We start from the raw sequence: 19,004 nt of genomic DNA on the forward strand, positions 1-19,004 counted from the left end.
AGCCTGGATTCTAGACTCTGACAGAGCTCAGCAACTAACCACGTTGCTTTGGGCAAATCCTTTTGCCTCCCAGAGCCTCAGTGTCCTCATCTGTAAAATGGGGATCACCTACTTCCTAGTACGTTATGAAGATCAAATGAACTGACAGATGTGAAAAATAGAGCACTGCACCTGGCATTCAGTGGGTCTTCGGGACTGAGAGCTCACATTGTCATCACTGTTGAAGTGGCTGTCCCTTATGGACTCAGAGCCCTCAGGAGCCTCCCCACTAACAGTCCCCACTCTCCCCACACCTGTCTTCACGTCCTCCCATCAGGACGGAGCACAGAGACTGCATGCAAGGACACATTTCTCTTTTGCACTGGGATTAGCCTTGTTTTTAGGTCTTAGGGCTGATCATTGATCAATCCCTGCTCTCTGATCCCGCCGCTTGCAAAAGTAGGTGTCTGCCCCAACTTCCCAGGCCCTCCTACCTCCTGACCCTCTGCAGCATTTGGGAGAAGACCCTGGACTTCACCGTGCACCCAATACTGAGTGTGACCATAGCCAAGTCCCTTCCCCTTCCTGGGCTCAGATTTTTCATCTTTATAATGAGGGAAATGGCTTCAAATTTTTTTTTTTTCCTTTTTTTTTTTTTTTTTTTTTTGGCCTCTAGACTCTTTGAAAAAGACTCTTAGGTACAACACAGAATCCCAGAGGTTAAAAGTTGGGCTCTGAATTCAGCCAGGCTAGATTCAACACACCAGAGCCGCTATTTTCAAACTGTGACCTTGGAGTGACCTTGGAGGCTACTTGATCCTCTTTTTTTTTTTTTCCTTTTCTAATTTCTTCCTCAGTTTCCAGTCTTCTTAGTGAGGTCAATGCTGGCTCCTCCTGTGGATGTAAGGTCCTGTGACGAGGCCCGCGTGAAGGACGTGCTCAGCAAACATCTGTGATGACCACACGGAAGCCCAGTGGATAAAACGGGGCAGGTGGGGAAGCTGGGGTAGACATGGGAGAAGGCGCAGATTCTTCGTGGCTTGTCACCGCTCCAGAGGGACAGTGACAGGGTTCTCTGGAAGCCCCAAGACTCTGGAGAAACAGTCGGAAAACAACCAAAGCCAACTCTGGCCTGTGGGCTCAATCTGGCCTACGGCCACCCAACCGAGAATGGTTTTTATGGTTTTAAATGGCTGGAGAAGGTCAGTAGAGGCAGAATACTTCATGATATAAAAATGCAATTTTAATTCCAGAACCTATGAATTACATCTCATAGGCGCACAGCTGTGCCCAGTTACTTACAACTCCTTGTGCGTGCTTTCTCTCTGCAAGGGCACAGTTTGAGCAGAGGTGATGGTGTGGCCAACAAAGTCTAAAATATTTCCCGTCTGGTCACTTACAGAAACCGTTTTCTGACCCCGGCTTTAGAACATCTCTTCCCCACCCCCACCCCCCAAAAAAGAACATCTCTTCCCTCCCATGTGAAAGACTTTGGCCTTGCATAGGTCCTGGCTCTGCTGCTTTACCAATGATGTAAATGATTCTGGTGATATCACTTTTCCTCGTTGAACCTCACCTGTAAAGTACTTATCATCATGTCTAGCTTTCAGGACTGATATGAAAATAAAATCAGCAAGATCCCTGACTGCATGGTAGGCAAATACGCGTACCCCAATATGCAAGAGTAACTTAGACGGTACGTGGATTGATATTTAGATTTTTTTTAACATATATGCTCATTTTAACACATATTCAAAAAAGCAGAACTTGCATTCAAAGCCCGTGGTTTCATAAAGCATGTTTGTTGTGTTATTTGGGATAAATGATCCAGAGCTCCTGGGGGCAGATCTGCCATCTATCCCTCAACATGTGGCTTCCAAGGTAGCATCTCTGGCTCCCACATAGAGGGCAGCAGGAAGGGCAGGACCCAGAAGCGGCACACACCAGTCCGACTCCTACTCATATACCACTGACCACACCTCGTCACAGGACCACATCTAATTGCAAGGGAAGCAGGGAAATTCAGCTTTTCCTTGCCAAAGCCATGCGCCCATGTGGGGGTTCTGTTACTAAAAGGACAAAGAAAGACTCAATATTGGGAATAAACTAGAGATTTCTGCCCACATAGGAACCAACCGAAAGCTTCCTTTTAAAATACATTTATGTAAATAGGGGTGCCTGGGTGGCTCAGTCAGTTAAATCTCCTACTCTTGGTTTTGGCTCAAGTGGTGATCCTCAGGGTCATGAGATCGAGTCCCACTTGGGCTCCGTGTTGAGGTAGAGCCTGCTTGACACTCTGCCTCCCTGTCTCTGTCCCTCCTCCGGTTCACATGTGTGAACACTCACTCTTTCTCAAACCTACATACGTAAATGCATTTATATAAATAAAAAGACGTTTTAAAGCAGACAGAATGTGGCGGCCTCTGCTCTGCCACCACAAGGTAAAGTTGGGGAATCACAGAGATGCCAGTGAAAAGTCCTGATATCTTCTTGCCTCTGAATCAATCCTGGAATGCCTTTCTCTGCCTTCTTGATGTTTGAGGAAAACGAACCCTTACTTTTCAAGCCACCTGCAGACAGACCCTCCTTCTTTTGTCTACATTTCCATGGACGCAGCCAGTTCCATGGGTACGAGAACATGCTGCAAAGTTGGGCTCAGCCATTCGTCTGCTGTGTGACTTGGGGAAGTCACTTCCCCTCTCTGAGCCCTTGCTTAGTCATCCAAGCACGTTAGTTGTATTTTGTTTGGTTTAGAACAGTTTCCGAGGCTCGGGAGAAGCAAATCCTTCAGCCGATCGCACATTGTCGTTGTACTTGTACGAGGCCCCTCTTTTGTTTCCTTTCTTTCTTTCTTTAGTCCCTTTGGTGCCCATTCCCACTCCCATCCTTCGCAGAGCAACCACACTCATGCGTTTAATCTGTAGATTTTCGTTGGCTTACGTTCTTGCAAAATGGGCACTTGCGTGAATTTTGAGTTCACATCATGGTATTGTCTTCTAGATCTCACTCTGGATTTTTTCCCCCAATCATGACTATGTTTTGTGAGACCCATTTCTAGAACTATGTTCCTCTAATTCTTTGCTCCTAAAGCAGCACGGTGCTCAACAGTGCACACTTGACCTTCCCCTTGGCTGGTGGTGGCTCTCATGCAGCTACTTACCACACCACAGAGAATACATGTGAACACTTTCACATCCATCCCCTCGTGGACCTCTGTCAGAATGCCTTTGGCATTTGTATCCAGGAGCCAAACTGCTGAATTACAGTGGATGTGTACATTTTTTTTTTTTTTAGGGCATGCATACATTTAATTTGATTAAATATTTGCAGATTTCCCTTAAGAAAGGCTGACCCAGTACATCGCTCTCTGGCAGAACACAAGGGTTCCCGTGGCCCCACGCCTGCCGACATATGGCATTGTCCAGTTTTCTTATCTTTGCCAAGCTCACTGAAGTAAATCTCGTTTCAATTTGCCTTTCTCTGGTATTAGTGACATTGAACATCTCTTCAAATGCTCTAAAACCCAGTGAAAGTATAATATCTACTTCATAAGGCTGTTCTGAGAGGTCAAAGAGATAATGCAGGCAAAGTGTTGAACTCATCACTCAGTACATAGTCAACACTCAATAAACGCAAATCTTTTAAAAACCAAGGTATCAAGATTTGACTTAACTAATTCTCAGTTATTATTATTTAAGCACTAGGCACATGGGAGATGCTAATGTGTATTCCCTTCACCTCTTCTGAATCCTTTGGACGTCCTGCTCCCACTGCTCCACATTGGTGGGGCTGCCCCAGTCCCTTTGCACAGCATTACCTGAGCTCTCGTCACTCTGCCAGTTGAGGTCCTTCTCAGCCTCATTCTGGCTGAAGAGGCTTTTCAGGATGGCGCTGGCAATGGGCAGCATCATGGCAGTGGAAGCTGTGTTGCTCAGCCACATGGACAAGAAGGAGGTGGTCACCATCATCCCCAGAATGAGCCTGGGAACAGAGGGAGTTAGAGGTGCATCCAGAACGGGGGCCCAGAAGGTCCTCTGGTCCCACTTTGCCACCCCTGGGGAATCCAGCCCACTGGTTTCACAGACAAAAGAGGATAAGCCAGTGACCTAGTGGAGACCAGATTCACTCACTGGTCTTATTTCAGGTCTAAGGAAACAGATCCCACACATTTAAGTGAACTGGCCACAGGTACCCAAGGTAAAATAGTCCAAAGATACCCCAACCCTGAAATTTTCTCTCCCTTGCCCTCCACCCCAAGTCCTTGATGGCAACAAATGGCAAAGAAAAAAAAAAAGAGAGAGATGTAAAGAACAGTGAAACCCTATTTTTTTTTTTTTTAAAGATTTTATTTACTTAAGAGAGAGACAGTGAGAGAGAACATGAGCAAGGAGAAGATCAGAGGGAGAAGCGGACTCCGCATGGAGCTGGGAGCCCGATGCGGGACCTGATCCCAGGACTCCGGGATCATGACCTGAGCCGAAGGCAGTCGTCCAACCAACTGAGCCACCCAGGCATCCCTGTGAAATCCTATTTTAAAGGCCACTTAATCCTCTGCAGGGCCTCGGGCTCCCTGAGGATTTGAACTTTCTTTCTAAAAGGATTAAGTGAAACCCTATTTTAAAGGCCACTTAATCCTCTTAGAATGAAAGTTCAAATCCTCAGGGAGCCGGAGGCCCTGCAGGAATGGCCCCAGCCTCCCTATCTCTTCAGGGCCATCTTGCCACCCACTCCCCACCCGCCTGGGATATTAAATAGCAAACTAGAATAATAACGACCAGGATTTCTCGCACTTTACAGGTCCAAGCTATAACAGCTTCATTTTATAGGCAAAGAGAGAGAAGTTAAGTCATTTCTCCCAGCAGGAAAGGTGGGGTTTGGCCCCAGCAGTCTGAGTCACCGTGTGAAGTGGCCCTCTCTAGAACTACTGGACACTAGTCCCTGCCTGGGGACTAGGCCTGGGATAAGAATTGTACCTGGCTCCCCAGGTGATTCTTACGCACTTTTGATAACTGCCCAAGAGGCTGGCACTGTGTCTGGCACACAGAAGGGGCTCACAACATATCCAGGGAAAGAATGAGTAAATGGAAGGAGGGACATGATGAGCTTGTGGGCCTGGGGGACAGGACCAGGAAGAGTGAGTTTGGGCTCCAAGAGATGCATCCCCTCTGTCTCCTCACCTTTGGGCTGGACCCATGACCTGGCCTTACCTGGCTGGCTGGACCCCAACGAGCATGAGGACCTTGAGGGCGATCCTTCGGTGCAGGTTCCACTCCTCAATGGCGCTGGCCATGATCAGCCCGCTGAGGAAGAGGAAGTTGGTGTCCAGGAAGTACTGGGGGCAGACCTTGTTGGAGGGCAGGATGCCGAAGAAGGGAAAGAGGATGATGGGCAGCAGGGCTGTCACCGAGAGAGGCAGGGCCTCAGTGCACCAATATATGGCCATTAGCAGGATGACAAATAGGCAGCGGCCTTCCTGTGGGAGGAGGGGGGGGAGATGCAGCTCAGAAGGGTCAGTGGAGCTCTGGGTGACAGTGGGAGAAGAGATCCTGGGGCAGCGCTCTTCAAGGCATGTTCCACAAGGAAGCTGGGGAAAGGGTGAGTGCCCAAAGCTTTGACCTTGAGATGACATTCACCTGTCTGACCCGCATTTTGCTCGACTCTGCAATGGCGAAGCGACACTGACCATTTTATAGGACTGTTTGAGGACTACATGAAATGTGCCCTTGGTTTACAAGTAGACCCTGCAATGAGCACGAGATGGAAAATAGTTTACTTGATAGAGGATTGCAGAAAGTTCTGGAAGGGCAGCTGAGAAGGAAAACAGAAGGAAGCCAATACAGACAGTGTATTCATGAGTTTATCCTTGTGGGCAGTTGGGGCTCAATCCTGATGGGGGACTCTAGAATTGATCTCCTGGGAAACAAGGAAGCTAGCTTTTTACCTGCCAACTCTTGGCCATTACTGGCTGAAGGCTGCTCCTGGGAGCATTAACCCCCCCTCCGAACTTCTGGCCTGCCCCGAGTACAGTGAGCCAACATCCTGGTGCTGAGCATCTGAGGTTCTGCAGGAGACTACTGGCAGGTGTAGGATGATGAGTGCCAATGGAGACACGGGGAGACCACCAGCAGCGGCTGCCACATCCGTATGCAGCACTTAACACAATGTTCAACACAGAGCGCACGCTGTGTAGACACTAATGATAAAAAGTGGTATGTATGGGGCTATTAAATACCGGGAACTGTGTAATCCTCACAAAATCCCAGAGGAGTGAGTGTCCCCATTTTATGGAGTAGTCAGCTGAGATGCAAGGAGGTCACTAGAAAGACAATGACTGTGCAGAACAAGTCAATCTGCCTCCAGAACCATCGCTCTTCATCGAACCCCACCCAGCTGTCACCAGCAGAATACCAGAACCTATGATACATTGACAATGCAATGTAAAGATCCAGAACAGAACAGCTCAGTGTTTTCCAGGGCTCGAGCAGGAGGTGTGTGTGTTGGGGAAGAGGAGCTGTAAAGGAGTTCAAGGGAACGTTTTGGGATGATGGAAATGTTCTAGAAACAAGAGTACAGCGATGATGATGCCTTCATTTCTGATACAACGGTGTTTCATTGGATCCATCATCAATAACATCTTATTATTAATCATATGGTCACTGTTAGAATAAAATACTTACTGTCCTGACCTTGTTTTCTTATGTTCTCTCAAGGCCATGACCTTGCATGTTCCAGGAGACACAGACTGTTCCTTGAATCTGACTTTAGTAGGTTTGGTTGACTTAGTGTGCGCAGGACATTGAACTGAATTCCATCCTAACAAGCACCGTCCTAATACAACACACCCTCAGCTACACTGTCAGGCATTAGCTACATGCAGACACTAGGAAGAGTTAATCGATTTAACAGAGGGATAAGGGCAGGATCGGGGGACCGATGACTTTGGCAACAATCTAAGCAGAGATTACCAGTGACTAGGGTCCGAGGGAGTGGTGGAGGTAGTGAGAGGTGGTCTAATTCGGGGTCTATTTCCAAAGGAGAGCCTGATGGCTTTGCTGAGGATCTGTTGGGACGTGTAAGGCAGAGAGAGCAACCAGGAGGGATTCCAAGTGTTGGTCTCAGGAGGGGGGAAGAATGAGGTTGCCAGTTACTGAGCCGGGCGACTGTGGGATATACCCACACAGATCTGTGTAGCCCAAAAACACATCCTGTTTTCTCAACAACCTGGCTGGGAGTTGAGACCAGGAAAATGAGTGAGACGTAGCCACTGCCCTTTAGCCAGGAAATCTGACCATGCCAATAATAGAACAGTCCTCTGTGGCTAGTTCTTCCCAAACTCAAGTGACCCTCGCAGACTCTGCCTACCAAGTCTCCCGCAAGCAGAGTATGTTGGTGAATGTTTAACAACTGGAAAGCTCTGTGTATGTGTGTGTGTGTATGTGTAGAAATTCTTTTTTTTTTTTAAGATTTTATTTATTTGTTAGAGAGAGAGCAAAAGCAGGGGGAGGGGTAGAAGGAGAAGCAGGCTCCCTGCTGAGCAGGGAGCTCGATGTGGAACTTGATCCCAGGAACCCCGGATCGTGACCTGCGCCAAAGGCAAAGATAAGCTTAACCTCTTAACTGACTGAGCCACCCAAGTGCCCCTGTGTGTAGAAATTCTTGATGAGTATTTTGTTTAGCTAAGAAATCACTCATGTCCATTGACAAATGAATTTAGTTTTACTATGAATGCCAGTTTATATTTTTATTTACATTAATGACTAAGACAAGAAGGAAGCAAGGAAAGTATGTCAGAAATTCACTTGTTCACCAATGATGTGAGCGACTTCTTTACTGAATCAAATGATAGTTTTCAAATACTGGAAAAATATGCCCTCATTTTGGGGGGCTATTCACAATGTAACTGCTGTAGACACAACACATTTTATGTTTAATCTGCACTGTTAACATTTTCTATCACTTTCTTAAATTTAAACAAGCAAGGGGCTCCTGGGTGGCTCAGTCGGTTAAGTGTCCAACTCTTGATTTTGACTCAGGTTATGATCTCAGGGTTGCAAGACGGAGTCCCACATCGGGATCGCACTGGATGTGGAGCCTGCTTAAGATTGTCTTTCTCCCTCTGCCCCTTCCTCAACCCTTTATCTCAAAAAAAAAAAAAAATCTAGACAAGCAACCAAACAATAAGCTAAGCCCTGATTTGCAGTGTTTGCCAACCTTGCCAACTAGGTGTAAATACCTCCACGTGGTTGATTTCAAGCTATCAGGTGGCATCACTGAACACAGAGTTGGCACGAGATGGGCAGTACACACCCCTGAACAGCATTTCCTCCATACATACTGAAGTAAATAGAGCAGATACAGATAATCTCAAGATCCTAGATAGTCATAAAATAATAAGCAACTGGTAAACTCTGAGTATCTATTACCTTTGTTTTAATATATTGAACATTTGTATAATTTCATTTTAAACATCTCTGTTTACAACTGGCTAGCAAAATTTATGAAAACTTGATAATCAGATCTCGAGAGCTAGGATACACACTCCAGTACCCTGTTGCAAGCATCCGGACAGAACATCCATGCAAAACATCCCCCCCCCCCCAAAGAATCTGGGTCACATTCTGTTGTAAACTTGATATTCTTCAACTCATGCTTGTGTATCATGTTCCATAATGCAACTTTCTTCTAAAAATACACAATTATTTTCTGCCAAATCTTGCTGCTGGTTCAGGAAGATATGCCACATCTATCTTGTTTTCTATATACTACCTGCCAGACCAACAGTTATCCTGGTTTAGAAGACAGAGGTCTGTCTTAGCTTAGGCTGCTATCACCAAAAACCGTGGGCTTAGTAGTTGAAACAACAGACATTTACTCCCCATAATCCCAGAAACTGGGAAATTGAAGATCAAGGTACCAGCAGATTTGGGTTCTGGTGACAGCTCTCTTCCCAGCTTACAAATCCCATCTTCTCACTATGTCCTTCTCACCTGGTCCTTCCTCAGTGGATACATGGGGAAAGCTTGCTTTCTCCAAAGGCTATACTCTCATCATGGGGTCCCACCCTCGTAAACTGATCTAATCTTACAGTTTCAAAAGGACAGTAAAGAGGCTGTACAAACAACTTGACACCAATAAATTTGATGACTTAGAGGAAACAGAAAGACTCCTCGGAAAACATAACTTATTCAACTATCAGAAAAATAAAGAAAAGCTGAATATTTCAGTATCTATTAAAGAAACAGAATCAGGGTGCCTGGATGGCTCTGTTGGTTAAGCAACTGCCTTCGGCTCAGGTCATGTTCCTGGAGTCCTGGGACCAAGTCCCACATCAGGCTCCCAGCTCCATGGGCAGTCTGCTTCTCCCTCTGACCTTCTTCCCTTTCATGCTCTCTCTCATTGTCTCTCTCTTAAATAAACAAATAAAATCTTAAAAAAAAAAAAAAAAGAAATAGAATCAATCATCAAAAACCATCCTGCAAAAAAAGAACCTCTAAGGCCTGCTAACTTCAATGGTAATTCTACCAAACATTTAAGGAATAAATAATACATATTCTACACAAGCTCTTTCAGAGAACGGAGAAAGAGGGAATACTTCCCAATTCATTCATGAGGTCAGGGTAACCCTGTGACTGGCTTATCCTGATGAGGGCATCAAAAGGAATAATAATGGTTGAGCATTGCTGGGACATGCAAAGTCATCTGGAAAACCAGTTTCCTTGTCTCTCCTGCCTCGCATCTCTATGCAAAAGAAATACAGGCACAATGACAGCCCAAACCACCAGTTTCTCGTGTATTAACTCATTCAGTGACAGGTACTATCACTACTTCATCTAAGTTATAGAGGAAGGATGTCCCCCATTAAATACATGTTAGAGCAACAGCAGGAGAGAAAAATAAACATGACCTTTCAAAAAACTAGCTTTATGAGCTATAATTTACATATAATCAGTTGCATCCATTGATAAGTACACAGTTTGAGGTTTGACAAATATACCACCAATGTCACATCCCAATCAAGAAAGAGAACATCACCCCAGAAAGTTCCCTTTTGCCCCTTCCAGGTCAAATCTCAGGCCCCTTCTAAAACATTGCTATGATTTCCATCACTAGAAATTTGTTTTGCCTGTCTTTGAACTTAAATGGAAGCATACAAGATGTACTTTTGTACTTTTTTGTTTGGGACAATGCCTGCGAGACTCATGCATGTGGTTGTGTATATCTACAGTTTGTTCTTTGTTTGTGCTGAGTAGTATTCCCTCCTGTGACTGTACCACCATTTGTCTGTGCCTCTTCCTGCTGATGGACATTTGGATTGTTTCCAGTTTGGAGCAATTATGACTAAAGCTGCTGTGAACATTCAAATGTCTCTGCTTTGGGGGTAATGCCCTATAAGTCCTTTTGTGCCTTGTATGACACAATATATAATGGGGGTGGGAGAAAGATGTTACTGATAAATTCTGGCTGTAAGGGGTTGACTTTCAAAGGCTCTGAGTCCTTGGCCTGTTTTCTCACTCTCCCTCTTCCTCTCCTTCCCTCCCCTGTTCTCTCTCTGTTTCACTCTCTCTTCCCTCTACTCACTCCCACTCTCTCTCTCTCTTCCCTCCCTTGGTGTTCTTGCCAAGATGTCAACATCAGTCCTTTGAGGAGGGAAAACTCCACGTATGGCCCATGTCAGCTGGGGAGGTGACCCGAGGGAAATGGCAGTAATTGGGAAGTTGATCCTTGGCTGGCAGGGGGGCTTTGCCAGTAAGTGGGTCAAGAGTGTGTTTCATTACCTTGCTGGGTTAGTTAGGGATGGGAGCCAGGCCAAGGTGACCCCAAATAGCTTCCCTGCCCTGGCTGGGCTTCCTGTGGGCAAATGGATCCAGAACTGCCAGCTGGATGCCAGACATCTGGTGGGGAATTAATAAGTATTACTGCCCCTCACCCCCCAACCCTGCCAGGCCTTGAGAACAGAACTGACCCCCAGAGATCTAAAGTCTCTTGGGAGGCTTGGAGGCAAGGAACTGGGGCCCATGTACACTAAGTGGTGGGGTCTCAGAGATTGAGCAGGCTGAGCCAGTTCCCACCTCCAGGCCTTTGCACCTGCTGTCCCCTCTGCCTGCCCCTCGACCCTGATCTTGGTCCAGCTGGCTCCTGCTTGCTGTTTGGCTCTCATCTCAAAGGTCGCCTCTTTGGGGAGTGACCTGACCATGTGATCTGACCGTGCGATCAATTGTGGTCTGATTTCCATTGTCTGGCCTTGTTTTTGTCAAGCAGTTCTCAATAGCTCAAGTATTTCTTGTTTGTTGCTTTATTATTTCCTTCCCCCTACCAGACCATAAGCTCCATACAAACACGACCCTTGTCTTTATTTGTTCACCTCTGTCTCCAGGGCCTCAGTGGATATTTGTTGAATGAATAAATACATGATGTAAATCAGGCAGCACAAACTCAAGTACAGGGGACCATTTAATGAGTGAAGCGGGTTGGCTGAAGAAAAAGATCACATCGCTATCTCCCATCTGATTGGCACTTGGGGCAGTGCCATTATTTTAGTAGCAGGAAAATGCCTAGGCTTGATAATAAATCACAGTTGGGACTGGGCCTCCGAGTCAGGAATGCAATAGGGAGGAGTGGGGACTGCAGCGAACAAGGGGAGGGTATTGGTCCCTCTAAGAACAGCAACTCCTGCTCAGCTTCTAGTTGTTGCCATGAGAACATGAGCCCCATAATGCCTGATTTCTGCTTTTTCAAAAGCATCTTGACACTGTGTTTTTATTGGAACATCTCACAGTTTTGAAAGATTCGCTCATTAAGAAGAAAGTAGTCGGCAAAAAACCCACATCGTCAAACATTACCAAACCCATGGTCATTGGGTTATGATGGTTTTAATCGGTGTAAAAGTCCAGAAAAGTGCTCACACATACACAATTCTGAATCTAATTCAGGTTGTTCACAGATTACTAGGGATTGTGGGATGCTCTATTTAAATCTTTGCTCCATTTTTAAATTCTTATTTTACAGGTATAGAAACTGAGGTCTGCAGAGGGGCAGTGATGTCTTGAGGACAACACAGAGCATGAGAGCTGAGATCTCCCTGCACTCAGGCCTGGTTACCATTTAAATGGTGGGCCAGGGGGTAGGGTTGGGGGGGACCCACGATTTGACCCCAACCCCCAGCACATCTGCCTCACTCACCTCTGCCTCCTGGGTGAACTCAGACCAGCCACCTGGCCCTGTGGAGGAGGGTCAGTCTGCCTGTCAGCAAATGGAGACTTCCCTTGATCTCTCAAGGGCAGATTAGGGTAGAAGCATGGAGTCACATGATCCCAGGGCCCTGTTCCTTTGAATTTTAACTTGTGAGTTTAGAGGTCAGGGCAGGTGTCTCGTCCTGCCGAGACTCATTTTCTAGATCATCTCAGAGTCAGCAATTTGCCTCTTTGCCACTTGCTTCTGTCTCGAGGCTCCACTTCAGGAGATGGGATCTTGCTGAGAGGACCCAGGGTCGACGGAATCAGAGCTTCCAGTGAAATTTCTCGCAGCTGCCCAGGCCCTCACCTCTGCCACTGGAAGCTGGTACCATTCGGCTGAAACCTCCAGGAGTGGATGAGCCTAAAGGAGGCTACTGCCCAAGGAGACAGGTGTTGGAAGCTCTTGCTTGTCCTATCAAGGTTGACACAGAGGCCAGATTTGGGATGAACTTGATATGGAGGGGGTTGAGCAATGCTGAAATGGGAAGAAAAAAAGTACCAAGGGTATCTCCAGGACTGGGCTGTCCGCATACAGAGCTCCCAGTCACACACGGCCATATATGTGCAAATTCATTAAAATGGAACGAAATTTGGAATTCCAGGTCCTCAGTCAAGAGAGCCACATTTCAAGTGCTCAGTAGCTCCTTGAGACTAGTGTCTACCGTCTCTGGATAGAGCAGATACAACACTTCATCATCACAGAATGTTCTGGTGGATGGAACTGCTCATTTGGCTTAAGGGCCCAGAAGTCGGGGTGTGGTGGCTCTGTTTCAGAATCTGAAGGCAGGCCACTGACTGAACCCTCTGAGCATGAGATCCGTTCACTTGCAAACTGAGAAGAAGAGAATGAGGGGAATCCGGGTGGCTCAGTTGTTAAGCCTCTGCCTTCCACTAAGGTCATGATCCCAGGGTCCTGGGATCGAGCCCCGCATTGGGCTCCCTGCTCGGCGGGAAGCCTGCTTCTCCTTCTCCCGCTCCCCATACTTGTGCTCCCTCTCCCACTGTGTGTGTGTGTCTCTCTCTCTCTGTCAAATAAATAACTAAAATATCTTTAAAAAAAAAAAAAAAAGGAAAAGAACACAGTGACCCTGGGATGATACCTCACCAAGGACCCCATTAGAACAAGTGTGCTCAAGAGCGCTTGGAACACGCACTTGACAGGCAGGCTGTTGCGGGAGCGAGATTATGAATACACATCGATTTCTTCATTATTATGCCCTACTTTCCAAATTTCAACTACAAATACAATATTTTTTCCTTAACGAAGACATTCTCTGAATATACAAGCAATCTATCTGTACAACTCCGGGATTGCACTTTCCTTCTCTGAGGATTACTAGATAGTTCATGGTCATAGAGCAGACATTTGAGGTCAGCCTGCTTTCTTCCTCCTCATGGCTCACCTGAAGTTTTTGCCTCCATATCTGCTTTTGGATATGTAATCCGCTTACGGATTGTTTAACCCTCCAGTCTATTAATGCCACCATTCTATATATATATCAGTGTTCATGGGTCTCTGTAAGTTTTTTTCTGGGAGACAGAAAATCTGCATATGTTCTGCTTTAGTTTCAAAGAAGTCTTCTGCTATTAAAGATTTGAATGGAGAGAGTCCCCAACTTTCAATGGTTTGACTTAATGATTTTTCTCCATGAGAATGGCGCAAAAGCAACACGGCAGAAACCGTGCTTTGAATTTTGAATTTTGATCTTTTCCCAGGCTAGAGATATTCGGTGTGATGCCCTCTCATGCCCTCTCTCCATACTGGGCAGCAGCCTCGGGCACAACTTGCTGTCAGCCCCACAACCACACGTGCACACGCAACCATCGTGACCCCGTGCAACCATTCTGCTTTCCACCGCAACACTGCGCTAGAGGACTCCGCCCCACTGCTGGCTAATGTGAGCGTCCCAAGCACTGTTTAAGGCCGGTGAGGCTGAGCTGTGACGTTCGGTAGGTTAGGTGCCATAAATGCACTGGTGACTCACGAAATTTCCAGCTCACCCTGGGTTTGTTGGGATGTAACCCTGTCAGAAGTGGAAGAAGAGCTGTACTGTTTTCTGTTCTATTTGTTCCGTTCCTTCATGTCATCTTGAGCAACACCAATTATACAGAAATTGGATCTCCTTTGCCATCCATGCTGATCATTTCCCCCTCATCCTTTCTTACTTTCTTTCCCATCTCATTTTGTTCTATCTCCGTCAGCCTGTACGGCATGTCCTAGACAACATCCCTGATTATGTTTTTATTTTCTATTTTATGGTTTTTTTCTGATTATATTTTTTATCTTTCTCCATCTTGCTGCTTCTAATGTGGCTTCTCTAATAGAGCAGCTTTGTTTCTTCCACCTGCTTCCAGAACACTGTTTTTTTGTTTGTTTGTTTGTTTTTGTTTTTTCATGTCCTTCTGCTTTCCACAGTCTCTTCTTTGGCCCTTTTATTTCACATCTTGAGATTTATTTTAGGAAGGCCATCATTTCTTGAATTTTTTTCATATTTCACAGAGAAATGTCTGTCCAATAGTTTCTCCTAGTTGATAACACAGATCTTCCAGTATTTATTCTTTGTCTACTTTGTAGTTGATGTTCTCTGACTTCTTATTTCTCATACTGCCTTTTCACAGGTCCCATGCAGGCGCCTCACCACAGAACAGTGGCCTTCCTTCTCAGGCGAGTTCTTTGTGAAAGGCCAGTGCAGGGAGAGGGACGGGAGGGGAAGTTGAGGCAGCAGAGAGGTCTAAGCATCAGCACGGCTGATTTTCCTAGAACCCTGTCTCACTATGTCTCCACTCTAACCAGTGGGCTCAGTATGGAGACTAAGTGTGAAGACACAAGAACATCACAGTGCTTTGGTGTCTCTTTGAGCTTTGCATCTCTTTGGCTGAGACCAAGAACCAGTCCAACCATACAGTGGGTCATTATCCCTCCTTGCCCTTCTGCCTGCCACCTGAACACCTGCTTTGGGCCAAGGGGCTTCGAGCCTCCTCATCCAGCTCATCCGAACTCAGTATTGTCACGTGTCTCGGGGACTCTCACGCCTTGGGCTTGGCCAGCATTCCAAAGGGCTCAGAGAGTAGAAAAATACTTTGGGAGAATCTGTGCCCAGCCCAGGAATGGCAGAGGCTTGTGTCACTCCTGGTCTCATGTCATGTGGTCTAAACCCCACCACCAGCGTCTGCGCCATCTGCACACCCCTGGGGAGGCGTTGTGGTCTGGCATCTTTCCTCAGGATGGCACGTGCCTCTCCTGTTGCTGCTCTCTGTCGCTGTTTCCAGACTGCTTCAGAAAGGTGAATGGAATAGAGAAGTCTGGATCTCATCAACTTAAACCACGAGTGCCTTCCACCTAGGGATTTTGTATCAGAAAGGGCTATCTTGCCTTTTGCTTGCCTGTGTTTGCACGCACAGGAGCAGTAGCCTGGGTGCTGGAACAAGGAGGGCCTGAATTAGAAATGCAATCCTTCCACACCCAGGCTGTGTGATCCCGGTATTCAGCTAGCCTTGGGCTTGGTTTCCTCATCTGCAGGAGGCACGTCATCACAGCACTTGCCTTGCAGAGTGATGTTTCTCGTGTGCGGTAACCAGTGTCCCAGGGAGAGTTATGTGAGAATACGCCATTAATTATGAGCTGTCGTTATGTTTTATGCAAGTTCAATTTCTGGAAGTTAGGCTTCAAAAAGATTGTTCTTAATTCTTTAAAACAAAACAAAACAAAACAAAATACGAAAGCTACAATGAACCTGAGATAATTTAATCCAGTGGTTCTCCACAGGGGGTGATTTTGTCCCCTGGAGAACAGTTGTCTGGGGACACCTGGGGTTGTCATGATGGGAAGGCCACTACTGTTGTCTAGTGGGTAGAGGCCAGGACGCTGCTAAACCACTCACAGTGTACAGGACGGCCCCACGACAAAGGATTATTTGTTCCCAGTAGCATTAACGTCCATAGAAACCCTAGTCTATGCTAACCCCTCACACAATGGGTTGTCCAGAGAAGGAAAGTGGCTTGCCTGGGGTCACATAGTGAGTAAGAGGTAAGGACTTGACTTACCTTGTTTCATTGAAAGACTGTTGTGCCTGGAGCTTTACCAGGCAGAGGAGATGGGAGCAGGGTTGGACAGGGGTGAGGCAAGTATCCCTCGCTGACAGTGAGCCCAGCTTCAACTCTGCTCCCTGGCTGCCTCTCCAGGCTTCCGCTAGTCCTGGCCCTGGGTGAGACCGGGGGTGTCAGGGTTGGTCACCACAGTCCTTGACCCTGACCTCCTCCTGCCAATGAGTAGGCATTTCAAACAGGCATTTCTAACCTAGGCATTTCTTACAGGAAGGCTTATAATCCCTCCCACCAAGGAAATTCCAGCTTCTCAGGTTAGCTCGTCTGTTACTACAGGGAGTAAAGTCTGCAGACAAAATGCACAGAGATGAGGGGGGAGAAAGAAGAAAATGCCATGTCAGGCGGTTAATTTTTGAGCTGGGGAATGATTTCCAGACAGACACAAGGCCACTTTTTTCCACTGCCCCCTCGCTTGCCCCCTTCACTCAGCAAATGTCCTCTGAGGCCAGGGGCAGGAGCTGTGCAGAAACTGTGTCCTCTCCTCCCCTGCCCCCTTCCCCTCTCTACCCCATCTCCCCACTGAGTCACAGCAGACATTTTCGTCGGGACACTGCGGCATGGCCAGGCTCTCAGCGGGCACTGGTGGTGGCTCCATGCCAGGCAGAAAGGGGGTTGGCCGGCCCTTCAGGGAGCAGGCCTGGGGCCAGCTGCCCACGGCGGTGCCCTCCAGCTGCCCACGAAAGCCCCCCCACCCAGGGTTGTGCAGGGCTGACTGTGGGAAGCCCTGAACACTAGCCAGGCAGAAGCTGTGCCTTAAACCTCTCTGTATTCTCTCATGACCTCCAGTCCAGCGCCTAAGCCTCGAACAGAAACCCCGGAGCCACCAGGGCCCGGAAGCTTCGTGGCTCAGGCACTCGCTGCTAGTGGGAAAGACCTCAAGCAGACCGCCTCCCCTCTCAGAGCCCCGTTTTTCTCACCCATAACAGGAGAGGAATGATGTCACTGTCACCAGGGTGGGACAACATGTGGAAGATGGCCAGTCCCCGGGAGGCAGAAGCAGTTGGGATCAGCAGAACGAGCAGTGGCCAGGGAGCTAGGACACGGGGGCTGAAATCTGGGCCTGACCCCCAAAACCAGAAGACCCTCTGAGTTATGCCGCTGGCATCCTGAGCCGGAGGGCCTGGGTTCAAATCCTGCCTCCACTGCTTCCTAGAGGGGGTGACTTAACACCACACCTCGGTCTCATTTGGAAAATGGGGCTGATGCTGATGACAAGAATTTCAACCCCTGAGTTACTGCTACAAGGATTAAGTACATTCACGCAGCCAGAGTGCCGGGAGCGATGCCCAGCGGAGTCAGCGATTTACGGAGCGTTACCCACTACCTACAAGCTCTGTGCTTCAAGACGCTTCCATGCCCTCTTTGCTTTTCTTTTTACTTTCTTGGCCTTTGAAATGGAACATTTCATCCTGAGGACCTGTGAGGTACTTCAGGTCTGCCACGTAAGGATGAAGACCGTGATTCTAGGGGGCACACGGATATGGACCCCAAAGGGAAGGGAGTGTGGTGCACACATACGACAGGGCCCAGGAAAGGGCCTGGCCTAGCAAGAGGGGAGAGAACCTGAGATGCCCATAGGCACCTGGGCATGAGGCCTCCACTTAAAAAGAGGGGTCCAGGGGCACCTGGGTGGCTCAGTGAAAGCCTCTGCCTTCAGCTCAGGTCATGATCCCAGGGTCTTGGGATAGAGCCCTACATCGGGCTCTCTGCTCAGCAGGGAGCCTGCTTCTCCCTCTCTCTCTGCCTGCATCTCTGCCTTCTTGTGATCTCTGTCTGTCAAATAAACCAAATCTTTAAAAAAAAAAAGGGGGGGGGGTTTCCAATAGAGCCAGCCGACGCTCCGGGGCACGGGGCTACCGGGAAGGCCACGGTCCTAGCAGAAAATCCTGGGCTACCCTCCAACAAGCTGGGAGCTCCAGACTGATAGGCATCCCTCTGAGCTGCTGGGTCCCCAGCACACCAGGAGGCATGTTACGCCAGCCTGTGAGAACTGGGAGGGACATCAAAGGGAACGTGGCCACAGCCCTTCCGTGAAAGCCTGTAGGCTCGGGGCATGTCCCCGCTCTCCCCTCCCGTCCCCACTCTCTCCATCAATTCTCCCTTATTGCCTCAGAGCGACACCACAGCTACTCAACGTGGCTATATGCACGGAGCCCTGCGACAGGCCAGGTGGCTGCCCATGGATTCCCTGGTTCAACCCCACCCACAGCTCCAGGAGACCGCACTGCAGCTGTCCCCCATCTGCCGAGGCTCAGAGAGCTCGACGGACTTGTCCCAGGTCACGTGGCCTTGGTGTGAGCGGTGGATGGGAAAGATAAAGTGACCCTTTCCTGAGGCCCTCGCCCGGCCAGCGACCAGGTATGCCTCGGACATGTGGTAATGCACCTGCTTAGCACATGACCCCATCAAGAAAGGAGAAAACAGACAAAGAGAGGGTCTGCGGCTCTTTCGTCCATGCGTACGCTTCTAGCCAGGGATAAAGTGTGATTCCCACTGTGTGGTCTGAGCCCAGGGCCCTGGGCCGGGCTAGGCAATGAGGATAACCATGACCGTAAGTAACATCCAGCCCGTACTGAGTGCTCACCTGGGCGGGTGCGGGGCGGAGCTCCCTACACAGATTGTGACTTTTGCTCCACACACATGCTCTGGAAGGTTCTATTAAAGAAAATGAAAGGACCCTCCACAGAA

The 19,004-nt window shown here is 48.0% G+C and overlaps 1 protein-coding gene across 5 annotated transcripts in view; it reads right to left on the reverse strand.

Annotated features, from left to right (window-relative positions):
* Positions 1 to 19,004, reverse strand: part of SLC13A3 (solute carrier family 13 member 3) — a 69,308-nt gene that overhangs the window by 37,589 nt on the left and 12,715 nt on the right. For 4 of the 5 annotated variants that reach the window (XM_059407151.1, XM_059407149.1, XM_059407153.1 and 1 more), the window contains exons 2-3: positions 5,187 to 5,452; positions 3,797 to 3,960 (exon numbers count right to left, since the gene is read on the reverse strand). In XM_059407151.1, coding sequence (XP_059263134.1) covers positions 3,797 to 3,960; positions 5,187 to 5,452 — 430 coding nt within the window. Of the gene's footprint in view, positions 1 to 3,796; positions 3,961 to 5,186; positions 5,453 to 16,256; positions 16,414 to 19,004 lie in introns of all 5 variants that reach the window. The other variant, XM_059407152.1, reaches the window with a different exon arrangement.

Source organism: Mustela nigripes, chromosome 7 (assembly GCF_022355385.1).
Source record: "Mustela nigripes isolate SB6536 chromosome 7, MUSNIG.SB6536, whole genome shotgun sequence".
NCBI lineage: Eukaryota > Metazoa > Chordata > Mammalia > Carnivora > Mustelidae > Mustela > Mustela nigripes.